Here is a 22,767-nt window from a genome sequence, read left to right as displayed (position 1 = left end):
CAGGACAGGGCTGTGATCCTGGACGCTCCCCCTTGCAGGCAGGGGCGCCAGGGAGGCATGCGCTCTGGAGGGCCTACCTGCCTGGCTTTGTCCGCCTTCAGGGTCTCCATGTCACTGTACAGCTGTTCATTCTCTTTGATCAGCTCCTCACTGAGGGTCTCCAAATCCTGGTTGCTCTGCTTTTCCTTCTGCAGCTGGATCTGCAACTTTTCAATCTGCAGAGCCGAAGACCCAGCCCGTGCAAAAGTCAGTTTCACGAAGTGAACTGTGCTTCACAGCAGACCCGAACCCTGTCACCTACAGAACACTTGCACAGGCCTTTTCTCAAGGAAAAACCCTCCTGCCCACTTCTTGGGGAGGTACAACAGCCACTGCCAAGGCTGGCAGAGCGGGAAGAGGGAGCCTGGCTCCAGGCGGCGTCCCTGAGCCGCTGCCCCAGGTCAGGCCTTGTTCTGCAGTGAGCTCCCCACACCCTTGACCATCACCTCTCAGCCCACGGCGTGCACTTCCAGCTCATGGTAGAGAAAAAGGTCACGGGCACCCATCGGTCAGCTTCCCTCCCAGCTCACCCCTGTTCACTCTCACTGCTCCTGTCTTAGGCCTTGTCCACTGCTATCCTGAGGGTCAGGCGACATGCCTGGGGCCAGCAGCCACCACTGCCGGATGTCCTGCAGGAACTTCACCCAGTTGGTGACATTCCTGTTCACCCAGCTGCTCCGAGAGGTCTTCTGCCGCCCCTCTCCTTCCTCTCACCCTCCAAGTAGATGTGTCACCAAGGCCTGTCCTCGTTCCCCACACGGCTCCCGTCCACACCCCACTGCCTGCCCCAGGCCAGACCCCCTCCGTCCTGCCCGGATGGCGGCCCAACACGGAGCTCTTCTGCGGGATCCACGTGCCCACTCCCTAAACATGAACTGCCTGAACCCGCGCGCCTCACGCTCTGTGCCCGACACCTGAACACCGTGATGGACGCAGATTCAGACTCAGTGCCTAGGCCAGGCCTCTGCTGCTGTCCCTTCCCACTGACGCCAAACTCAGGAGGGGGGAAAGGGCTGCTCCCGGCTAACGATGTGACCACGAGCGGGTTTCCCTGACGGACAGGGCCAGCCAGCAGCAGGCATGGTCACCGGCTTCTGTCAGGGTGAAGTGCTCAGCACACACCTGGCAGGTGGCAGGTATGACAGCCATCGCTGACCCCTTGTGAGAGCGCCAGCCCCCCGCCTTCCTCCCGCCCCCGCCCCCCCTGAGCTTCTGACAGTCAGGGCTGGCGCCCAAGAATCTGCATTTTGAATTGTGACCCCGATGCTGCCGGTTTGGGGTGACTGGATCTCCACGATCAAAGACCAGGTGGCTCTTGGAGCTTCTGCAGACCCTGGACCTCAGGTCCCCCATTGGGCCCTCTGGGGGGAGGGCCCTCAGATGCCTAGTGGCCCAGTGAGTAGCCAGGACGGAGAGCCTGCTGGACTGGCCCGTCTGGGGGGCAGCCTGGCACAGGGGGGTTCACAAAGCTCCCGGAAGGATCGCTGCTCTAAGGCCAGCTCTGCCTATTCTCCTGGGTGAGGGCCCCCGCCTTTATCTCATAGGTCTGGGCACTGTCTCAGCTCTCCTCCGGAAGCAGGACCAGGCAAGCTTTTCCTCCAGGAGGGGGCGGGTCAGGCCCGGTGGAGCTCACATTCGTGTCCTCACGTCACCCTGTCCGCACACCAAGCCCCCTGCCCCCCAACATGGGGACCTGACAGGCCAAAGCAAACTGCACTGTAACGGGCCACGTGTCTGAGTCTTTGTCAAAAGGGAGAGCCTCTTTCTTCTCCTTCCTCATCGCTGCCCCACTTCCTAGCACAAGGTCTGGGCTCAGCAGGGAACCAGCACCTGCTCCGATGGCAGCGCCGAGCCGGCCCCGAGGAGGGAGGCCCTGCGCAGCTCTCACTCCCTCATTCAGAGACGGGCACGGGGCTCAGAGTCCTCGAGCAACTTGCCCAAAGCCCCAGTGAGGATGCGGCAGAGCTCAACGCACAGCAATGGGCCGGCCCCAGCCCTGCTCTCACTCAGTCGGGGCCTGGGGTGTGTGTCCTCCAACCCCCCACCTTGCTCACCTTCCCCACCTTACTCTTAATGCTTCACCCCCGCCGCCCCTTCCCTCACAGAGAAAGGAATGCGATTCCAACCTTTGCATTTCTGATTGTTGTTGCTTTCAGGAGGAAGATGTGATTGCCCACGTCCCACCCACAACTGCTAGACACCCCCCCATCTTTCTGTCATGGAACCGGGGCCCTTCCTTATTCCTGTCCATCCCTGAAGGACCTCCATTCCCCTAGGGAGAGCTCGCTGGGCTGAGATGGGGGCTGGCCCCAAGGGGGTTCCCATCCTCCCCGGGCGGGCACCAGGCTTGGGCCGAGGGCTCATGTGGTGAGGCTCTAGGTCCCCAGAGCACACGGGTGCCAGGGACCTGCCAGCACCGCCCCCCGTGCCGGGCTTGTGTTCCCATAATAGGCCTCCAAAGACTGCCCCTCTTCCTCCCAAAATCAGGATTCCTGGCGGAAGGAATGAACTGAGGACATCAACGCAAATGAGGCACCGAAGGCACCTTCTCTAAGGCCCACAGAAGGCTGGTGAGTCTCAGGGAGGGACACGGACTTCGGGAACTCTGGTTTACACAGACGTTTCCGACCCAAGTCAGCCTACAGCCTGGGCGACACTCGGGGGGTGGGAGAGCCGAGCAGGCAGCCGTGTCCTGCCTGACCCTGCGCCCTCCTTCTCAGAGGCCTCCGAGTGACCATGCCGTCGGGACGTGCCCAAGGCTGTGCCGTGGCTCCAGGAAGGCCAGTGTCGGGCCATGTCCCCCGTGGTGCTCAGCTGACGGCGAGGCGCACCATCCATCCAACGTTAGGGAGGACCCATGACGTGCCAGGCTCGGGGGAGAAAGCAAAACCAGCCCCGCTGGTCAGGACAGAGGCAGCCAGGCCCCGAGCGGGCTGAGCGGGACCGGGAGCAGGAGCAGGAGCAGAAGGGCCGCCTTGCCAGGGCTCCTGGTACCCGACACAGGACAGCTCTGGTGTGGGAACGGCGGCCCTTCCTTCCACCAGGACTCGGAGCCAACACAGGCGTCCCGAGGGCTCCAGCAGGACGGCCATGGTTTCCTACAGGGAACCGATGCAGAGAGGAAGCAGGGGCGGGGCCCGAGAGGCAGGGGGCTGAGGGGTCATGCCCATTGCTCAGGTGATGGCAACGAGACACACAGACGTCCCTCGTGTCCGGTCGCACTGCTGCAGGGACACGTCATGCTGTCTCGGGACTCTGCTGCATGAGGACTCGTGTCCCGCTACCATAACTGGCTGCCCCGCATTCCGCGTTTCTCCCAGCTGGCATCCTCCCCGACACCGGGCTGCTCCACCGGGCCACCGGCCTGCCCGTATCTTCCGCACCGTTACCTTCGTGCTGAGCTGCTGGTTCTCCTTCTCCAGCTCCCCGCACTTGAGGCTGCTCTCCTCCAGAGCCAGGGAGGCGTCCCGCAGCCCCTGGATGGTGCTCTGAAGGCTCTGGTTCTCCTTCTCCAGCTTCAGGATGCGGCTGGAGGCGCACTCATTCAGCTCAAACACAAACGACTTCCTGGAGGCTGAAGAGCAAAGGTGGGTCAGGGCCACCACCCCGAGCCCTAGGTCTGAGGGGCCTGGGATGGTCGGCTGGGTGCCCTCCCTTGTTCACAGGGTGCTGTTGCTGTCGGCACCTGAGGGCTCCTCAGGCGGTTAAGGCCCCTCTGCTGCCTCAGCTGGGGCCTGGTAGGGAAGCAACCCAGAGCTTAAGAAGAAAGAAGGTGACGGTGGAGAGGCCAATGCAAATCCTCAAGATGGTAAAAGTGCTGGAACCACTTTTTACCAAGTTCTAACCTGATCCTCAAGTCAAGGATTTCAGAGACTAACAGAGATGGCAAAGAGATGGCGTTCGTTTTCTGTGCCAGCCCTCAGAGTGGTGGGGGTCTGGGTGGCTCAGCTAAGGCTGTGGGGGGCGTGATAATTGACCAGTATGTCTGCAGGTGGTAGAGGCTCTGGGGCAAGTATGCCCAGTACTTACCAGCCCTGGACAGGGCCGTCGGACAGAGATTTCAGTTTGTACGTTCACAATTGCATTGAAAAAAGAATCAGACAGTATATCTAAATTGCTTGAAAAAGGCTAAGCGAGATCAACGTAAGCTAAAGACAAAGGAAGGCAGATTTTCTCCTTTGCTTTTAAACAGCTTGAACACGGAACAGAAAAGAAGCAGAGACCCGAAAAGAATGGGAGATCTCGGCCCCTTCCTGACACAAGCAGGGGCCTGACTGTAGGGGAATGAATGGATGAGGGGTCGGGGTGCTCCCTCACCTGTCCCTCCAGGCCCACATCCTCAGCCCTGGGAGCCTTATCCCACTGCACTGCTCCTAGGGCTGCACCCCACCTGCTTCCTGTTCACCCCCGCGGGGCTGGAAGGACCTAGCGGGGACGCCGGATGTCACCGCAGCACCTGAAGTGGACGTTCCCATCGCCCGCCAAGGAGAGCCGCACAGACCCAAGAAGCCAGGACAGACTGAAGACCCCAAGCAGCAGGCAGCTCAGCGGTGGAGCACACGAACCTCCGTGGCCCAACTCCAGCTCTGCACACACCACAGACCAACACGACTGCTGTCAACACGTGGAAACACGCCAAAGGCCTCATCCTGACAAGGTGACCAATGACACTGAAAGCCTAAAACTCCACTAAGTCACACCCTGTGCTCATGCAGGTGGCACCTTTGCAGCATTAGCTTTAAAATAAGTTTTAAGAACTGGGATGAAATATTACATAACACAGAGTTCACCGTTTTAAGCATTTGTAAGCGTATGGTTCTGTGGCATTAGATGCCTTCCCACTGTCCTGCAACTAGCACCACCGCCCACCCCCAGACTAGCTCATTGCCTCTCACTGAAGCTCTGTATCATGGAAAGTAACTGCGAAGGATCTCCAAGTGCAACAATGGAATTGATGACCAGCCTCATTTCCTCAGTGGCTCTTGAGGTGACACAACAGTATATTGGGAAAACAACCAATGGTTCTCTACTGGGTGCTGTGCTCACAAGCACCCCAACATCCGGAGCAATGGGGATCTTTTAATTCAACAAGGACGATGAGGACAGCCACCCTTTGTTGGTGTCCCGTGGGCCAGGCACAATGTAACGCTTCACTGTCTCCTCTCACGATATACGCCTAGGAATCCTGTGAGGCAGCTTCACTACTCCCATTTTGCAGATAAGAAAACTGAGGTTTAAAAGAGGTCACCTGGCTAACAGGTGGAGGAGCCAGGACTTGAAGCCAGGCCTTTCTGACTCAAGAAGCCACCTGAAAGAGCTCACAAACTACACAGAGTGCCTGAGTCAGGGAGGCTGGCCAACCCCCCAGCCTCCCTGGTCTCTCACAGAAACATGAGGTCTGAGAGGTCCCTGCCAGCCGGCACCACTCCTGCCTTCCACCAGGCGGCAGTGTCCTCCCCATGAACCTGAACTCCCAAAGCAGGGATCTCTGATTTGCCCACCCTTGGTCCCAGGAGTGCTGAGACACCAAACCACAGAAAGAACTGACTTCTCACACAGATTCAGAGTTCAATGAACTGGTTTTAGGTTTGGAACCGATGGCAACCCTTGAAGAGAAGGAATACCCAGCTGCTTTCAACAGCCTCCCCATGATGCTTAGGAATGTGGATCAGAATGGGAAAAGCAGCACCTCCCCCACCCACAAAACCAGCCCAAGGCCCTCCTGCACTCAGGTGCACATGTGATGATGCTGAGCACAGGAACTGGCTACTTGTTTGCCGGGTGCACTGCCTGCCTCGCCACCCATCTTCCCCTGGCCAACCCCACACCTCCTCTGGGGGCTGTGAGGGGGCACGCACAAGAGGGAGTGAGAAGGAGACACTTAGCAGCCCCTGCCCAGGGAGACAGAGAACAGACTGCACCCATCTGCCCGATTATGAGATGAACGGAGGAAATCATGCCCAGGGTTAGTGATACTGGAGGTTTGTGACCTCTGGGGAAGGCTCCTGCCATCCAGAGCTTTCAACCCCCCTCGGACAGTTCTAAGACATCCCCTGGGTGTCAGTGTGCTGTCATCTGGAAGCTCCTGGGACTGTCCTCGTGGGAGCTGAGAAATCTGGCAACTTACTTTGTAGTTCGTCTTGACTTCACGGCTGCCAGACCCTCCATGTTCCCCTTGGGTAGAATTGCAATGAAACAGCTCCAAATGGCCCTTGAATAAAACCCTATTCACTTGGGGTGAGGATGGGCTCACACATGAGATTCAGAGCCAAGGGCTCAGCTTACTGGATGAGGGAGAACTCACAACCAGCCTGGCTCCCAGGCCCCAGGGGCTGCTGCCTACCGTCTGACAGGTCTGCATTCTTGGAGAGCTGCTCCAGCTCCCAGCCCAGGTGGGCGGACTCGTTCATGCTCTGCTTCTGTGCAATCTCGAGGACCATGTTCTCTTCCAGCAGCTCCTCAATGCGCTTCTTGTCTGTGTCCCGGTCCTAGTGCAGGAAGAGGGGAGGGGTGAGCATGCCCCACTGCCACCCTCTGGACAGGCCCCGCCCCCGTGCACACACCCCCATTCCCCAGGATGAAGGGCCTCCATGCACCTGCTCACTTCCAAAAACACCGCTGCACAGAAGTGACTCCAACACAGGGCCCAGCTGGGAGACCTAGAGCCACTAAACACACGCTGACCCAGTGCCCTAGGTGATGAAGACGCCCAACGTCTCTGAGTGGTGTCTGAACAAAGTGGCGTACAGCACAGGGCTTTCAAGCAAGTAATAGGATGACGGGCAGCTCTGTGGCCCCTTAGCAGGTTTAACATGTCTTGGAAAGGCCGTAAGGACTCCCAAATCACAGCTCAACCCACACCCCAAATGCCAGCCGAGACCCTTTTTTGCAAAACACACCCAGGTACAACCATCCTTACAGAAAAGCAACACAAGTCAGGCCCTGTCTGTTTTGAGGGTCTTAAGTGGTGTCCCCTCAAGCTGGTGAGCTTGGCAAGCAACCCTCCGCAGTCAGCGGGTCGCTGTGCCGGCAGCAGCCCCAGCCCCGCAGCAGAACATCCGAGAGGGGCACCGCATGAACCTGCAGCTGCCCCATCGGTGGTTACACGCGAGGACAACAACTCGTCCTACCAACTCCAGGTCGTGCAGCTTTGATTTCAGCTGCAGGTTCTCCTTCTCCAGCTCGTACAGTTTGTCGACCCGGGCCCGAGCAGCCGCCAGCTGTTCCTCCAGGATGGACTTGGTATCAATCAAAGTGAAATTGTCTTCTCTCAGCTCCTGGTCAGCAAACACACACACGAGAACCATCAGACACCTAGGCCCCTGGTTCCTGAGGACAGCGTCCTCCAGGCATCTGGACCCACACCTGCCACCTCGGGGTCACCCTGCTGCCGCGGGACGTTCTGTCTCCGCTTTTGGGCCCCTGCCCCCTCTCCATTAGGCCAGGCCAGGTGCGCTTTCTCTATGGAAAAAAAATCTCTGAATCAAGACACTATTTAAATTTGGGAAGGGAACACTTCTTCAGCGTCTACTCTCTGCCAGCCCTGGCGTCAGCGTGTCTCACATGTACAGCCTTGTCTATTGGACGAGTGCGCCTGCTGACAGGTTTGCGACTTCGCTTACCAAGGAAGGGGCGGGGCTAAGAGTCTGTCCCAGATTTGAGGGCTGAGTCTAGGCCTCTCAATTCAATAGTCACTCCTCTGATCTGGGTCCTGGAAATAAACGGCTATCCGGGTGAGCTATTGTTCAACACACAGTTCCTATTTGAACAGTTCACACACGTCCTCTTAGAAAAACAGCTCTCGGCAGTTTCCTGGACGTGAGGGCTAAGACACAACTAACAATACTATGGGCCTCTGGGTGTCAGACACATGCTGGGTGTGGGACACATGCTGGGTCCCTCACAGGCCCCCTCACGGGAGGAGTCTGCTGGACTTACTCCTGTCCCAGTGCCCAGCACACATGGGGGAGCCATTCAGCTCTTTCCCCTCATTTCTGCTCCCGCCCCAGGAGCCCTCCCAGAACCACTCGGTGTCGTAGGGGGCTGAGTCTCCCCTGAATGCCTTCACAGTTGGGGAACACGCACACATGGGATGTGACCGTTGCTCTCAGTGGGCAGTTCTCCAAGGCTGGCCCCACTCATGGGTTCTAGCGCCTGGGAGTGGGCAGTAGCTGCTGCTTTTCCACCTCGTGTTCATTTCCCTGCAGGGGCCAGAACCCAAGATTCTCGGCAGAAGGGAAGCCGTGGACCTCCCATCAGTGGACACAGTTCTGATCAAGGCCTGGCAGCAGGAAGGGCTGGCTCACTGACCCTGGATTCACCTGGGCACCGTCTCTCTGCCCATCCCCAGCCCTGCACTGGGTGCCCTCTGTCCTTGCACATTCACTCTTCACAGCCGCCCCGAGGGGGAGGCAGGGACAGTTCCTTTCTACACACGAAGAGGCTGCCGTGGGTCAATTAAGGAATGAACCCCAAGTCATAAAGCCAGTGAGGGGTGAAGCTGGGGCTTGAACTCAGCTGGAGAGCTCCAGACATGTGTTCTCTTACGGAGCCCCAGGGTGGGGGCGGGGCGGGGGGGGGCAGAGAGGGAGAGGAAGAAGCTCAGACTACTCTCAGTGATGTGAGCTGGAGCCCATGGAGGGCCACAAGCAGGAAGGAGGCGCGGCTCTCCCTCGTTGGCCGCGGCCCCCAGCATTCTCACCTTGTGTTCCAGCCAGTCTACCCACCAGTACTCATCTACATCACCACACTCTCAGGCCTGAGCTCCCACAGCACAGCCTGCCCCTTCAGCCTTACAACCAACTCCTACTCGGCCTTCAAAACCCAGCTGGAGTTGCCCCCTCTGAGAAGTGCTTGCAGCTCCACTCTGTGAGTCAGATGCTCAGGCTCCCCAAGTGCCCACTCTGAGGCAACACGGAGCTGGCCTGTCCCCCCCCCCCCCGCAGGCTAGACCCGCAGGGCCGGACTCCTCCCTTTCTGCCCTTGTGGGCCTCCCAGAAGTGTTCAATGATGCCTGTCAGCTGAATCACGCCATGAGGGGGAATCGGAGGTGGCAAGTGAGTTGGGCCCTGCAAGACTTGGATGGACCATGAGCGGGGATGGACAGTGTCCAGCAGCAGAATACTGCGTGGAACAAAGTGATCCTATAGCTACTATTCAAATAAGTTTCCGTTTTCTGGTGGTATAAACGTCGCCGGGTGTTCGACGCCAGAAATATCTAAACTTGCTGTGCGCACCCTGCCACCTCGGAAGGGAGAGACCAGACCGCAAGAAGCCGTGCCAGAGTCCTGAAGCTGGCAAAGGGCTTGGCCTGGACGGGGGAGGAGCCACACACCTGCAGCTGCCCACAGCCAGCCTGCCCCCTGAGGGCCTGACCCCAACTGAACCCCGAGGCTATTTAAAGGCTAGACCCAGCCCAGCGAACAGCTGAGGGGCCACGTTTAGGAAGTCACAGGCCAGGCCTGATGGCTGGTCCCCAAGTGGAGGGGAACCGTCCTCGGCCAATCACACCCCAAGCGTCACCATTCGGAAGGAGACAAAACCTCGTGACCTTTCCCTGGTCCTTCTCCCCAGATTTCCAGTCTTTTCATTGCTGGGAGATGGGTCTGTCCTTGTGTAGTGACTACCAAGTGCCTTGTGTGCGCCAGGCCCCAGGCATGCAGTCGCTTAAGACCCTGTCCCTCCCCTCGGGGGCTCGAGGTGCACACGGAACACCTGGTGGAGCAGGGCCGACCGGGCCTGTGCACAGTCTGCAGGGCTGACAGGAGGCCTGTGCACAGCTGCAGGGCTGACAGGAGGCCTGTGCACAGTGTGCAGGGCTGACAGGAGGCCTGTGCACAGCTGCAGGGCTGACAGGAGGCCTGTGCACAGTCTGCAGGGCTGACAGGAGGCCTGTGCACAGTGTGCAGGGCTGACAGGAGGCCTGTGCACAGCTGCAGGGCTGACAGGAGGCCTGTGCACAGTCTGCAGGGCTGACAGGAGGCCTGTGCACAGCTGCAGGGCTGACAGGAGGCCTGTGCACAGCTGTAGGGCTGACAGGAGGCCTGTGCACAGCTGCAGGGCTGACAGGAGGCCTGTGCACAGTGTGCAGGGCTGACAGGAGGCCTGTGCACAGCTGCAGGGCTGACAGGAGGCCTGTGCACAGTCTGCAGGGCTGACAGGAGGCCTGTGCACAGTCTGCAGGGCTGACAGGAGGCCTGTGCACAGCTGCAGGGCTGACAGGAGGCCTGTGCACAGTCTGCAGGGCTGACAGGAGGCCTGTGCACAGTCTGCAGGGCTGACAGGAGGCCTGTGCACAGTCTGCAGGGCTGACAGGAGGCCTGTGCACAGCTGCAGGGTTGACAGGAGGCCTGTGCACAGTCTGCAGGGCTGACAGGAGGCCTGTGCACAGTCTGCAGGGCTGACAGGAGGCCTGTGCACAGCTGCAGGGCTGACAGGAGGCCTGTGCACAGTCTGCAGGGCTGACAGGAGGCCTGTGCACAGTCTGCAGGGCTGACAGGAGGCCTGTGCACAGTCTGCAGGGCTGACAGGAGGCCTGTGCACAGCTGCAGGGTTGACAGGAGGCCTGTGCACAGTCTGCAGGGCTGACAGGAGGCCTGTGCACAGTCTGCAGGGCTGACAGGAGGCCTGTGCACAGCTGCAGGGCTGACAGGAGGCCTGTGCACAGCTGCAGGGCTGACAGGAGGCCTGTGCACAGTCTGCAGGGCTGACAGGAGGCCTGTGCACAGCTGCAGGGCTGACAGGAGGCCTGTGCACAGCTGCAGGGTTGACAGGAGGCCTGTGCACAGTCTGCAGGGCTGACAGGAGGCCTGTGCACAGTCTGCAGGGCTGACAGGAGGCCTGTGCACAGCTGCAGGGCTGACAGGAGGCCTGTGCACAGTGTGCAGGGCTGACAGGAGGCCTGTGCACAGTGTGCAGGGCTGACAGGAGGCCTGTGCACAGTCTGCAGGGCTGACAGGAGGCCTGTGCACAGCTGCAGGGCTGACAGGAGGCCTGTGCACAGCTGCAGGGCTGACAGGAGGCCTGTGCACAGTCTGCAGGGCTGACAGGAGGCCTGTGCACAGTCTGCAGGGCTGACAGGAGGCCTGTGCACAGTCTGCAGGGCTGACAGGAGGCCTGTGCACAGTCTGCAGGGCTGACAGGAGGCCTGTGCACAGCTGCAGGGTTGACAGGAGGCCTGTGCACAGTCTGCAGGGCTGACAGGAGGCCTGTGCACAGTCTGCAGGGCTGACAGGAGGCCTGTGCACAGCTGCAGGGCTGACAGGAGGCCTGTGCACAGTCTGCAGGGCTGACAGGAGGCCTGTGCACAGTCTGCAGGGCTGACAGGAGGCCTGTGCACAGTCTGCAGGGCTGACAGGAGGCCTGTGCACAGCTGCAGGGTTGACAGGAGGCCTGTGCACAGTCTGCAGGGCTGACAGGAGGCCTGTGCACAGTCTGCAGGGCTGACAGGAGGCCTGTGCACAGCTGCAGGGCTGACAGGAGGCCTGTGCACAGCTGCAGGGCTGACAGGAGGCCTGTGCACAGTCTGCAGGGCTGACAGGAGGCCTGTGCACAGCTGCAGGGCTGACAGGAGGCCTGTGCACAGCTGCAGGGTTGACAGGAGGCCTGTGCACAGTCTGCAGGGCTGACAGGAGGCCTGTGCAGTCTGCAGGGCTGACAGGAGGCCTGTGCACAGCTGCAGGGCTGACAGGAGGCCTGTGCACAGTGTGCAGGGCTGACAGGAGGCCTGTGCACAGTGTGCAGGGCTGACAGGAGGCCTGTGCACAGTCTGCAGGGCTGACAGGAGGCCTGTGCACAGCTGCAGGGCTGACAGGAGGCCTGTGCACAGCTGCAGGGCTGACAGGAGGCCTGTGCACAGTGTGCAGGGCTGACAGGAGGCCTGTGCACAGTCTGCAGGGCTGACAGGAGGCCTGTGCACAGCTGCAGGGCTGACAGGAGGCCTGTGCACAGCTGCAGGGCTGACAGGAGGCCTGTGCACAGCTGCAGGGCTGACAGGAGGCCTGTGCACAGTCTGCAGGGCTGACAGGAGGCCTGTGCACAGCTGCAGGGCTGTTGAACCACCGCGATCGAAGGACGTGTGCGCAGCACCGTCCTCACTGCTCCCTGGGCCCTGGCACACGGGCCTCCGAGAACAGTGTGGCTCACTCTCTACCCTGGCCTGGGCTCCATGAACCACACGATTTCTCTTTAACTCATTAAACAAATGCAAAATTTAAGGCATTACTAACTTTTTATTTTGTTTTTGTTGTTGTTACTCCTCACCCGAGGATATTTTTCCATTGATTTTTTTATTTAGGGAGAGTGAAAGGGAGTTCCCTAGACAGAAACATCGATGTGAGAGGAACACATCGACTGGTTGCCTCCTGCACGTGCCCAGACCAGGGCCCAGGCTGGGGAGGAGCCTGCTATGGAGGTATACATGCCCTTGACCCAATTGAACCCGGGACCCTTTGGTCCGCAGGCCGACGCTCTATCCACTGAGCCAAACCGGCCAGGCCTAAGGCATTACTAATGGGATAGAAAAATTATTAATCGTTATGAAAAGTATTGCCGTATCACCCAGAGGCATGAAAGGTGAGAACACGGAAAAGGAGTTCCCACGCGAAACCCTCCAAAAGCCCAGGCGCTCCCAGCGCGGGGCTTGGGCCACACAGGACTAGCCTGCGGGGGGGGACAGGCCAGCTCCGTGTTGCCTCAGAGTGGGCACTTGGGGAGCCTGAGCATCTGACTCACAGAGTGGAGCTGCAAGCACTTCTCAGAGGGGGCAACTCCAGCTGGGTTTTGAAGGCCGAGTAGGAGTTGGTTGTAAGGCTGAGGGGTGCTGTGGGAGGGGAGCTCAGGGCCTGAGAGTGAGGTGATACAGATGAGTACTCGTGGGTAGACTGTCTGGAACACAAGACAGTAGCCGTGTCTGCGTGACTGAGCAAGGCAGCTGGCACTGGTCCCGACACGCACCCCCATCCACGGGACAGCATCGGGGTGAGGTGTGGGGGCTGCCGCAGGTCCCGGTGTGCAGGAGGGCTGCGGAGGCAGAGGTCTGGGGGAGCCTGTACGTGACGGTCTGCGACCCTCCCACCTGTGGCACTTCCGGCGAGGGAGTGCCCCGGGTCCCGGAACCTGTCTGTGCTGCGGACTGACGCCCTTCACCACCAGCAGGGACAGCGGACCGTTTCCAGGACAAAGCCGAGCGCGGCCTCCCACCCCCACCCCGCCCGGGCCAGGCTGCCTTGGCCCAGCACCCAGGGCGCCTTCTCCAAGGGGGGTAAGGGCGAGTGTGTCCCCGACATTCCTGGGGAAAGACACACCCTGAGTAGGTCGGAGGTACAGACAGCCATCTCCAACCTGCCGCCACGGGGCCCAGGGACCTCAGGGCCCGTCTGCAGCAGGAGAGCACGCTGAGGTCTCCGGCCAAACGGCCTGCCCCAAGCACACCTGCCGCCACGGGGCCCCGGGACCTCAAACTGCCTCTAAACCCTGGGACCTGCAAAGGGGGCAAAGTTCCCAAACCCTTGGAAGAGAGGGATCTGGAACCCACTGATGACCTGGAGCAGTCTAGGTGAGTGGTCAAAGCACCAGAATCCCTGCCTCAGCCCTGACACCCTCCCCTGAATGGACTCATAACCTCGGGATCCGAGTAGGCTATGCCACTGAGAGCTTACTATGGGACGTGCCCCTATACCAGGTATCTTACCTCTTCCATTGTATAAACCTCATGAACTAGTACAATGATCTCTGTCTTATAGATGAGGGAACAGTCCTGGCAAGATTTAGCCACAGAAATTACAAGTCTTAAAAAAAAAAATTAAAAAATTTGTGACTAGAAAGGTCATCATTGTGGCATGAAGTAGGAGAAGGAAAAATCCTAAAAGAATCAGGGCCCTCCAACCCTATTCCCGACCCTATTCCTGCCACTAACAGAGGGAGGCCCAGGGGTCACGCAGACAGGCCTGGGTGCAAGGGCAGCTGGGGAAGCATCGCAGCTCCTCCCGCTCCTCCAGGACAGGAGCGCCGCGGGCCGCCGGCCCGGCTCCAGCTCACCTCCATGCGGGCTTTGTAGAAGTCCGCGTCCTTCAGCTTCTCCCTGAAGCGCATCAGCTCCATCTCCAGCCTCTCCACGCGGCTCCCCTTCTCCCGCAGCGAGTCCAGCTCGTCGAGGTAGGCGCGAGCAGACCGGGCGCTGGCCGCCAGCTGGATGTTCTGGGAGGTGGGCAGAGGCAGGGAGCCTAGCTCAGGGCACCCTCCGGGCTGGGGGGAAAGGCGCCAAGTCCCTGCAGCCCCGGGAGAAGCCAGGTCCTGGCGGCCGAGCGGCTCCATGTGCAGGCCACCGCGGGGGCCCCGCACGCTGTCACTAAAACACGTCATCCCCACAGCAACTCTCAGGACAACGGGCTCTCAGGCAGCGTTGTTTTGAGCGGGAAGGAACCAGGCCTTTGTTGGAAGGTCCCGCGGTTACATTCCTGGACCTCGGGCCATGGTTACTGGGGCGTCCTGGCCCCTCGCCCCCTCCACACACGACAGGCTTCCCACTCACCTCCTGCTTGACTTTCTGCAGCTCCAGCACCAGCTGATCCACCTCATGCCGGGTGTCCGCCAGCTGCTCCGTCTTCTCCTCCCTGGGGGCGATGGGAGGACGTGGTGAGGGCTTCCTCAGAAGCACCCGGAAAGCCCACCTCCTGGGAGACCACGGCGGGAGAGGAACGGGGACCTGGCTTCTGGGCGTGAGGAGGGCGTCTGCACGTGGGGCTCGCAAATCGCTCCCGACTCCAATGCCATTTTTACGTTTTCAATGCCTGCTCTCGGACTACACCCGCCCGACACTGAGCTTTCCTCTGCGGGTGCGGGACAGGGAAGGAGACCCCAGGAGCCCCTGCGCCCCTCCACAGCCAGGCAGGCAGCGAGGCCCACTGGCGGGGACGTGAAGGCGGGCAGCTCCCGAGATGACAGGCAAGTGACATCACAGCTGCAGGAAAGAGGGAACAGGCTCGCCATGCGGGGCGAGACTCATCCTCCCTCCACCCAAGCACACACACAGGTGTGTGGCCATGCAACCCCCACCCTGGGCCCGAGGGTGAAGAGCAGGCTGCTGCTCTGGCTGTGATGTCTGGACTGGCAGGAGCCCTGAAGGCCCAGCAGAACCCCTCCTGTGCAGGCCCCAGGGCGGAGTGGACTAGCCACGGCCAAACGGGGCCTCAGCTCGGAGCAGAGCCTGCACTCCGGGGCGCTGGCCAGAGCTCCCCTGTTTGCTGCATCGCCTGGCAGTGAACCACGTGTTAGGAATGTGTTGGTGACACACGACCCAAGAGCAGAGAGAACGGGTGACGGGGGACTCACAGCTCCTGCCGGACGCGGCGCAGCCTGGCCTTGGTGTCCGCCAGCTCCACGGCCAGGTGCTGCCTGTCCTCGCTGGAGAGGCTGCTGGTGGGGCTGGGCGTGGACTCGGCGCTGGAGGACCTGAGGGGGCTGGGCGGCTGCTGCGCCTGGAGGTAGTCCCGCTCCTGAGTCAGGTCCACGATCAGCTGCGGCGGGCAGAGAGGGCTCTCACCGGCGTGCTCCTGTGCCTGGCACAGTGCCCGCCCTGGAACTTGGTGAGAAGGACCAAAACACGGAAGTAAAAGATGTCAGTCGGTACTGCAAGACCAGGGGGGAGGCGGGAGATAGGTGGTGTGAGTTTTTAAAAAGCGAGGATATATTTAGTGAGACCGAAAGGGGCGTGAATGGAGCAGGGTCCCCACACCCAACTTCGATCCTCACGCAGGTGTCTGGAGGGGACGGCGCCCTGCAGGGAAAGTGCCCACGTCCCGCCCCCACGGAAACTGGAACAAGAGAGAAAGAGAGGCTTGAGAGCAAGAGTCAGGATGAGGAGCGCGGCCCGTAACTCGGGCCCCAGGCCCAAGCCCCTCCCTGCCCTGCCCACCAGGCAAACCCACCTCCCTGCACTCATCGCGATCATCTATGAGCCTCCTGAGGTGAAACACCATGTTCCTCGAGAGGGCCTCCAGCTCCTCCGGGGCCACGTCCGGAACCTCCAGCCACTGCAGGTCAAACACGTTCTCCTGGTTGTGGGTCACCTGAGGGCACACACGGGTCCGGGGCTGCAGAGGCCGGGCAGGGAGCAGCTGCGGGGGTCCCTGCGAGCACCCACCCCCCAAGGCCACGCCTCGGGGGCCCAGGCAGACTCTGCCACAGCCGACCCATCTCACTGACATTAACCTCAGCCACGAAGCTTCCGTGGCAGGCGGGGAGGCGGGGAGGGAGGGTCCTTAGCAAGCGCAGCCACACTCTCTGCAGCCGCGTTCTTCACGCACACAAACCACTGCTGCTGTCACGCTCGTTCAGAGGAGGCCGACTGTAACCCCAGAAGCTCTCCCTACAGGGTAGTCATTCCCCAGACTGTCCTCAGGTGTTTTCAGTCGAGCACCATCCATCTATCACACAAAGGAGGTAGGCCTTGGGAGTGGGAGAGGGCGGGTGAGGAGAGGCATAGCGTCTTATTCCTTAAAACGGAATGCAAAGAGGGCACAATATTAAAACGCTCATGTCCGAATGGTGGGTACGTAACAATCTCAGGTTATTTTCCGGGGAAATGTTTCATAACCTAAAATAATGTTCAGGTGAACCTGTTTCTCATCCCCACAGGCCACACGGGCCCACCTGGCTTTCCCCTTCCCGCCAGGCCCTCGCCGGGCAGCCTCTCCACCGCCTGCCCGCCGGCCCTTCTCACCCGGACCCCCCCGACCAGCCAGAGGAGGCAGGTCTGTGTCCAGGCCTCGTCCTCTCAGAGTGGGAAGGTGAGTGTTGGTGCACTCGGGCCTCAAAGGGGGAAACAAACGGAAATCTGCTCAGTGAGGTGCAAGGTGCACTGAAAAAAAGTTCTTCCATTTTCCAGAGAAGTAAATGGAGGTAGGAAATAATTTAAAAAAAACAACAAAAACACACCACCCCACAACAAGAAATCAGGGCCGTTCGGTTCCTCAAATGACACCGTTTCCTTAGCTCTCTCCCCACGTCACAGAGGGAAAAGTCGGGTTCGGCAGCTCTCGGAGGATTCGGAGAAATCTCAGCCCATGGTACCAGGCACCCTAAAGGCCGGGCTCCGGGACTCAGGCTGGCTGGAGGCCGCTCCATCCCAGTGCTTGGGAAAGGCCTCTTATGTCTGGAAAGGGGATCCCGGGACACAACCCCAGCGGCACGTCGGCCCCGCGAGCAGCTTTAATTAAAGGCTCATGGTGCCCCTCCCCCTCCCCCGATGCTGACTCGGGGGGTCTCCTGTGGGGCCGGGCCCCTGAATGTCTGAGAAGCACCCAACTAATCCTGAAGCCCAGTCCCCACAGCCAGCCCCGAATCTGATAACCACTCAGGACTCAGGGCTGCACTCCACCCCCTTTCATTTTAAATATCCCACTGGCTGAGCAGGGAAGGCACGGAGTGGCGAAGACCTAGTCCCCGGACACGTCCATTTTCAAAACACGTGGACACACCAGGAAAACGAAAAGCAGAATGGTTCTCAGGCGGCCACTCACCGTCACGAATGGCTAAGTGTGTTTAGGACAATGCGGATTTCCCCTCGACTGCGACAAGCCGCTTCCACCTCTGGCTCCAGCGCCGACTCAGAGCCCATCACCCCATGGCGCCTGGAGGCTGGGGACCCATCAGCCCAGCCTGGCCCCGGTGCCGGCCTGGGGAGCTGTGTGCGGCTGCCCCTGCCGGTCACACACCTGCTCCTATGTGCTCCTGCTCATGCCTTTTCCATGCCTTTATCTCAGCTGTCCAATGAGACTGAAGGCTGAACCACTTCTCCTAAGGCCGTGGTCGGCAAACCGCGGCTCGCGAGCCACATGCGGCTCTTTGGCCCCTTGAGTGTGGCTCTTCCACAAAATACCACGGCCTGGGCGAGTCTATTTTGAAGAAGTGGCATTAGAAGAAGTTTAAGTTTAAAAAATTTGGCTCTCAAAAGAAATTTTAATCGTCGTACTGTTGATATTTGGCTCTGCTGACTAATGAGTTTGCCGACCACGGTCCTAAGGTAACTAAATCATACACGGCTTCCTCTGGAGGGAGGGGGGAGGATGTCAGGGAAATAAACTTCCAGGTCGGTGCCTGCCCCCACCGGCCCGGTTTCCAGGGAAACCACTTCCGACGTGACCACCGCTGCCAAGCTCCACGGCAGAGGGACTGTCCTCAGTGCCGAGTCCTCCCGACCCCACCCCAGGGGTCAGCCCTTCTGGGACGTGCTGGTTTCTCACTGCCCAGGGGGTGGCAGCCGTGTCTCTGCCACGTCACTGACAGACACGGAGAGCCTTTCTCCGTGACGCTCAACCGTGTGAAGCAGGGCGACACGTGCCAGGATGTATTTTCAGGGCCTGCAAATCAAACTCTGAGTCCAAACCCCTGACAGCACTTAAAAATAGTCTGAGTCCATATTAGGCCAGAAGAGGAGGCAAAAGACGACTTGACTGAGGTGTCTTACATTTTTTTCTCTCTTCAAATTCTTACCCCCATTTTACTTTAGCTTGCTAACAACTACCTTTCCAAACAGGTTCAGTATTTCTGTGGTATCGGAAACTTAAAATTAGTAAAATCACTAAATGGGTGACGTCGTCTTTCAACTCCTCCTGGGTGGAGAGAGCCTGCCTCCTGGCTGACACGGGAGTGGGGGTCCACAGCTGAGCCCCACGGAGCCAGCCACACACCTACCTCCTGGATGTGGGCCACGATCCCGGCCTGGGTCTCGATGTCCAGCTGTTTGATTCTGTCGATAAACTCCTCTTTCCTCTCGCACTGCGGGGGTGACGCATGTTAATGGGAGCAATTTTCGAGCGAGGCAACCGGAGCCCACCACAGCCACAGAGTTTCCCAGTGACCTGCCCACCAGCCCCTGGCTTCCTCCTTTGTAACCAAGAATTTGACGTCCCCACCGCCCCTCAGGCTGAGGTTTCTCTAGAGCAGCGGGCGAGTTTGACATGCTTGCTCTAGAGCAGTGGTCGGCAAACTCATTAGTCAACAGTGAGCCGCATATGGCTCGCGAGTCACAGTTTGCCGACCGCTGCTCTAGACTGAGGTTTCTCTCGATTGCAAGTTGCTCCGATCACCTACATCAGAATCACCTGGGCTGCTTGTTCTTAAAAAGCCCCATCGGGTTGGAGACATGGGGGATGAAACACAGAAATCTGCACGTTAAACAAGCTCCATTGATTCTTAAACAAGTAAAGATCAAGACCACCTGGTGTAAGCCAGATGGCGACAAACGTTGTCTTCAAAGGGCTGGATGGTGAAAACATCGGAGTCCGCGGGCCGCTTAGTCTCAGCCTGCCTCGTGCTGTGCGAGCAGCCGCAGACAGTACAGGAAGTCACCGGGGGTGGGGCAGATGCGGCCGGGCTGTGTGTAGCTGCTGCTCTTTGCTCGAGGTGTCCCCATACTGGGTACGGTTTGCTAAGGGCACCCTGGGCTGAGGAATCTCCACCTGCTTCTTGCCACAGGTGCCCCGGGACTAGAATCGGCTGCCACCTACTGAGTGGCCCCTTCTCTCAGGAAGCCGGGACGTGTCATGTTGGGCTGAAGGCAGCTTCCCTCCTACCTCACTCACTAAGGGGGAGTCTATCCCCACAAACCCACGCACAGGAGGGCTAAGGCCAGGCCCCCTCCACCCTTGCCCACGCCATACCTGGACGGCACAGCCCAGCACCAGCAACAGCACCTTCTTGATTTCCTCCATACTCTTCCCTAAATCAAAAGAGCAACATATTTAATGAGACTCCTCCGTCCACAGTATCGCACCAGAGATACAGCAGTGTGCTGTAGGAAAGCGAAAAACAAACACCATTTCTCTACCCAGTGATTTCGACCTGGGTGTACACACGCCATCTGTTTTCTACGTGTGGGCTTCTACGTTATTGAAGCCAAATGGGAACTCTGTACATAACTATTTGTGGTCCTTTCCCACTCAAGTATGTCCTAAGTATCTTCCCATGATGCTCCACGAACTTCAACATCAGCATCTCTTTTTAGTGTGTGTGGGAAGCAAAGCCCAATGGCAGAGAGGCGTCTCCGCAGGAAATACTGCGTCGGCTCTAAGATGAGGCTGCATACAACGCTACCTTTTCATCGTGCAACATTTCAGATCGACGATCGACGAGCTCCCGGATTCATCCCCCAGCTTCACGTTATCAACATTCTCCACATCTATTCCACCCCCTCCCCTCCCCGTAATTCAGTATCGAAGTTCGGCTGAAGTAGTCCAAAGAAAACCCCAGACAACATGCACATGTCACTTGTGATGGTCTCATACTTATACTGTGTACAAAGGCCACACACTCACTCCACCAATCCCCTCCCAGAGGCTCCGTTTCTCAGTGCTTTAATCTACATGATGCTAAACAACACCTTAGTGGCTGTTGTTGTGTGTTTTTTTTTAATAGAGAAGAGCTGAGACAGAAGGCAGAGTTCATACAGGAAATCTTTTTTTTTTTTTTAAATATATTTTATTGACTTTTTACAGAGAGGAAGAGAGAGGGATAGAGAGTTAGAAACATCGATGAGAGAGAAACACCGATCAGCTGCCTCTTGCACACCCCCTACTGGGGATGTGCCCGCAACCAAGGTACATGCCCTTGACCGGAATCGAACCTGGGACTCTTGAGTCCGCAGGCCGACGCTCTATCCACTGAGCCAAACTGGTTTTGGCGGGAAATCTTTATGAACTCTGTTCACAGCAGAGGATCTAAGTGTACCATTCTCTAGAGTAACTTAAACTGCTCTGAGGATCCATGTCCCCAGCCACAGCAGAGGAAGACAGCACTGAACGTGGGAACAAGCATTGGATAGGCCCACTGCTGAGAGCAAAAGCATAAACGAGGAGATCAGAAACCCTGCATGCACACACGCACGCACACACGCACACAAGTGAGCTAAAAATTAGTCTGAGGCTGCTCAGTGAAAGAGCAAAGGGTTCTGCTCCCTGCAGTTAGACACAGTGACAACCATGAGCCATTCACTCACTCATTCATTCATTCATTCATTCGCACCCATCAGGCATCAAGGCAGAACTAAATCTGATCCAGCGCACCATTAGAAAAACACGGAGTTCCTGTTTGCTGAGTTTTGTGACAGAGGAAGGAAACAGGTTTTATAGGCTGAGAATTAATTTTAGAAAAATCTTCACTCCGGTGGAGCAGTGCTGTGCTTGCTCTCACGAGGCTGAGTGAATACAAACGTGCCGATCACAAGTGCATCCTGTGATTTTCATCCCTACCCGGATTCCAATGACACTTATAAAAAAAAGAGAGACAGAGAGAGAGCAGCAGAAGTTCCCTCATTTCTCAAGGGAGGCTGATGCCCAATTTCTCACAGGATTTCAGGAGTAAGAACTGCTATTTTCATCAATCTACCAGATTGTGGGTTTTGAACAGTTTCAAAACATACAGACGACTCTCTACTGGGTCCCTGCCAGTGCGATTGGCTCCGTGACACAGTGAAGCAGTAACAAACCTACAGACAGCTCCCTTCCCAGGCACCCATGTGTTCTGGCTGCCGGGAGCTCTGCCGTAATCAACACAGTCCTCTGCGCTCAGACCAAGAAATCCACAATGAACAAAATCTGGAAAATGTCAGGGGAACCTGGGAGGAGGACACGAGTCTGCAGTGAGAGTCGGGCGAGGCTTCTTCACGGAAATGGCCCTGAGCTGAGACCCAGCGTGGAGAGGAGAGGTCAGGAGGTAGGTGAGCGAGAGCGTCCCAGGCACAGGAACAGCCCATGCAAAGGCCCAGAGGTAAGAGAACATGGTGTTGGTTGAATTATAAATGCTCTGTGGTTAAGCTTACTAGAGTTGGTTTTTAGAGTGAGAAATGGGGGTGGGGGTGGGGGGGGAGAGGCAGGGCATGAAGCAACGTGGATTTCGGTGCTGAATGAGTCACCGTGGGTGGGGGAAGGTTAGGAAACATCAGGCACCCTCCACATCGTCTACCCACAACCTCACAACTCGGTGTGTGGGGGGGGGGGGGGATCCCACGACTGCCTGAGCTACTGGTTGAATCTAAGAAAAACCTCACTTCCTCTACTACCTGCTTCCTGGAGTGTTGACACAGAGAAACTCCCCCGTCCTTCTTAGCAGAAATGGAATTCACTTAGGCTGATCTCAGCTACACAGAAGGCTACAGACGGCTGCAGCGATCAGCTCCCAAAGCAGAAGGGGCACGACCTGCTAGCACGCGTGCTGTGCTGTAAGGGTGGACAATGAAGCCACACCAACCTCTCAAATGTGCAGGCTGGGTCAGATCAGGGCTGGGCAATTCCCTGACTTCCTCACCTCGTCCGGGGCAGACATGGCCAATCACAACGCTTTCTTACTGAGCCTGGCGTGAGGCCTCTGGGTCCTTCTGAACACAGCCCTCTCGGCCACCGCCCATCCCGTGGAACCAAACCTGTCTTCTGGGCCAGGTACGTGACCCCGAGGCCCCATTTGATTCTCTCAGAGGCAGCCATTTGCATGTTCCCACTTCCTGGTCTCCGGGTGCGGAAAATAAATCTTGTCTGTAAATGATCACTTAGGTACGAAGGTGGGGATTCGGTAAAGGAAGTAAACAGCCCTTCCCAAGAGGGAGCGCCTCCTGCCCCAAACTGCACACACTGCCGTGCCGGGGTCGGTGCCGGGGTCGGCGGGCCCGGTGAGCTAGCCGCAGGCAGGGGTCAGAGAGAAGCAGGCAGAGGCACGCCTCCCTCTGGCTCGCTCAGC

The 22,767-nt window shown here is 58.4% G+C and overlaps 1 protein-coding gene across 1 annotated transcript in view; it reads right to left on the bottom strand.

The window, feature by feature from the left end:
- CCDC88C (coiled-coil domain containing 88C) overlaps positions 1-22,767 on the bottom strand; it is a 112,089-nt gene that overhangs the window by 37,274 nt on the left and 52,048 nt on the right. Inside the window, exons 5-14 of the mRNA XM_054715455.1 lie at positions 19,701-19,759; positions 18,733-18,816; positions 15,966-16,106; positions 15,370-15,554; positions 14,570-14,651; positions 14,077-14,235; positions 7,170-7,316; positions 6,383-6,527; positions 3,429-3,613; positions 78-215 (exon numbers count right to left, since the gene is read on the bottom strand). Of these exons, the coding sequence (XP_054571430.1) occupies positions 78-215; positions 3,429-3,613; positions 6,383-6,527; positions 7,170-7,316; positions 14,077-14,235; positions 14,570-14,651; positions 15,370-15,554; positions 15,966-16,106; positions 18,733-18,816; positions 19,701-19,759 (1,325 nt within the window). The remainder of the gene's footprint in view (positions 1-77; positions 216-3,428; positions 3,614-6,382; positions 6,528-7,169; positions 7,317-14,076; positions 14,236-14,569; positions 14,652-15,369; positions 15,555-15,965; positions 16,107-18,732; positions 18,817-19,700; positions 19,760-22,767) is intronic.

Source organism: Eptesicus fuscus, chromosome 5, assembly GCF_027574615.1.
Source record: "Eptesicus fuscus isolate TK198812 chromosome 5, DD_ASM_mEF_20220401, whole genome shotgun sequence".
Classification (NCBI taxonomy): domain Eukaryota; kingdom Metazoa; phylum Chordata; class Mammalia; order Chiroptera; family Vespertilionidae; genus Eptesicus; species Eptesicus fuscus.
Note: the sequence above shows the minus strand (reverse complement) of the source record. Positions and strands in the feature narration are given on the sequence as shown.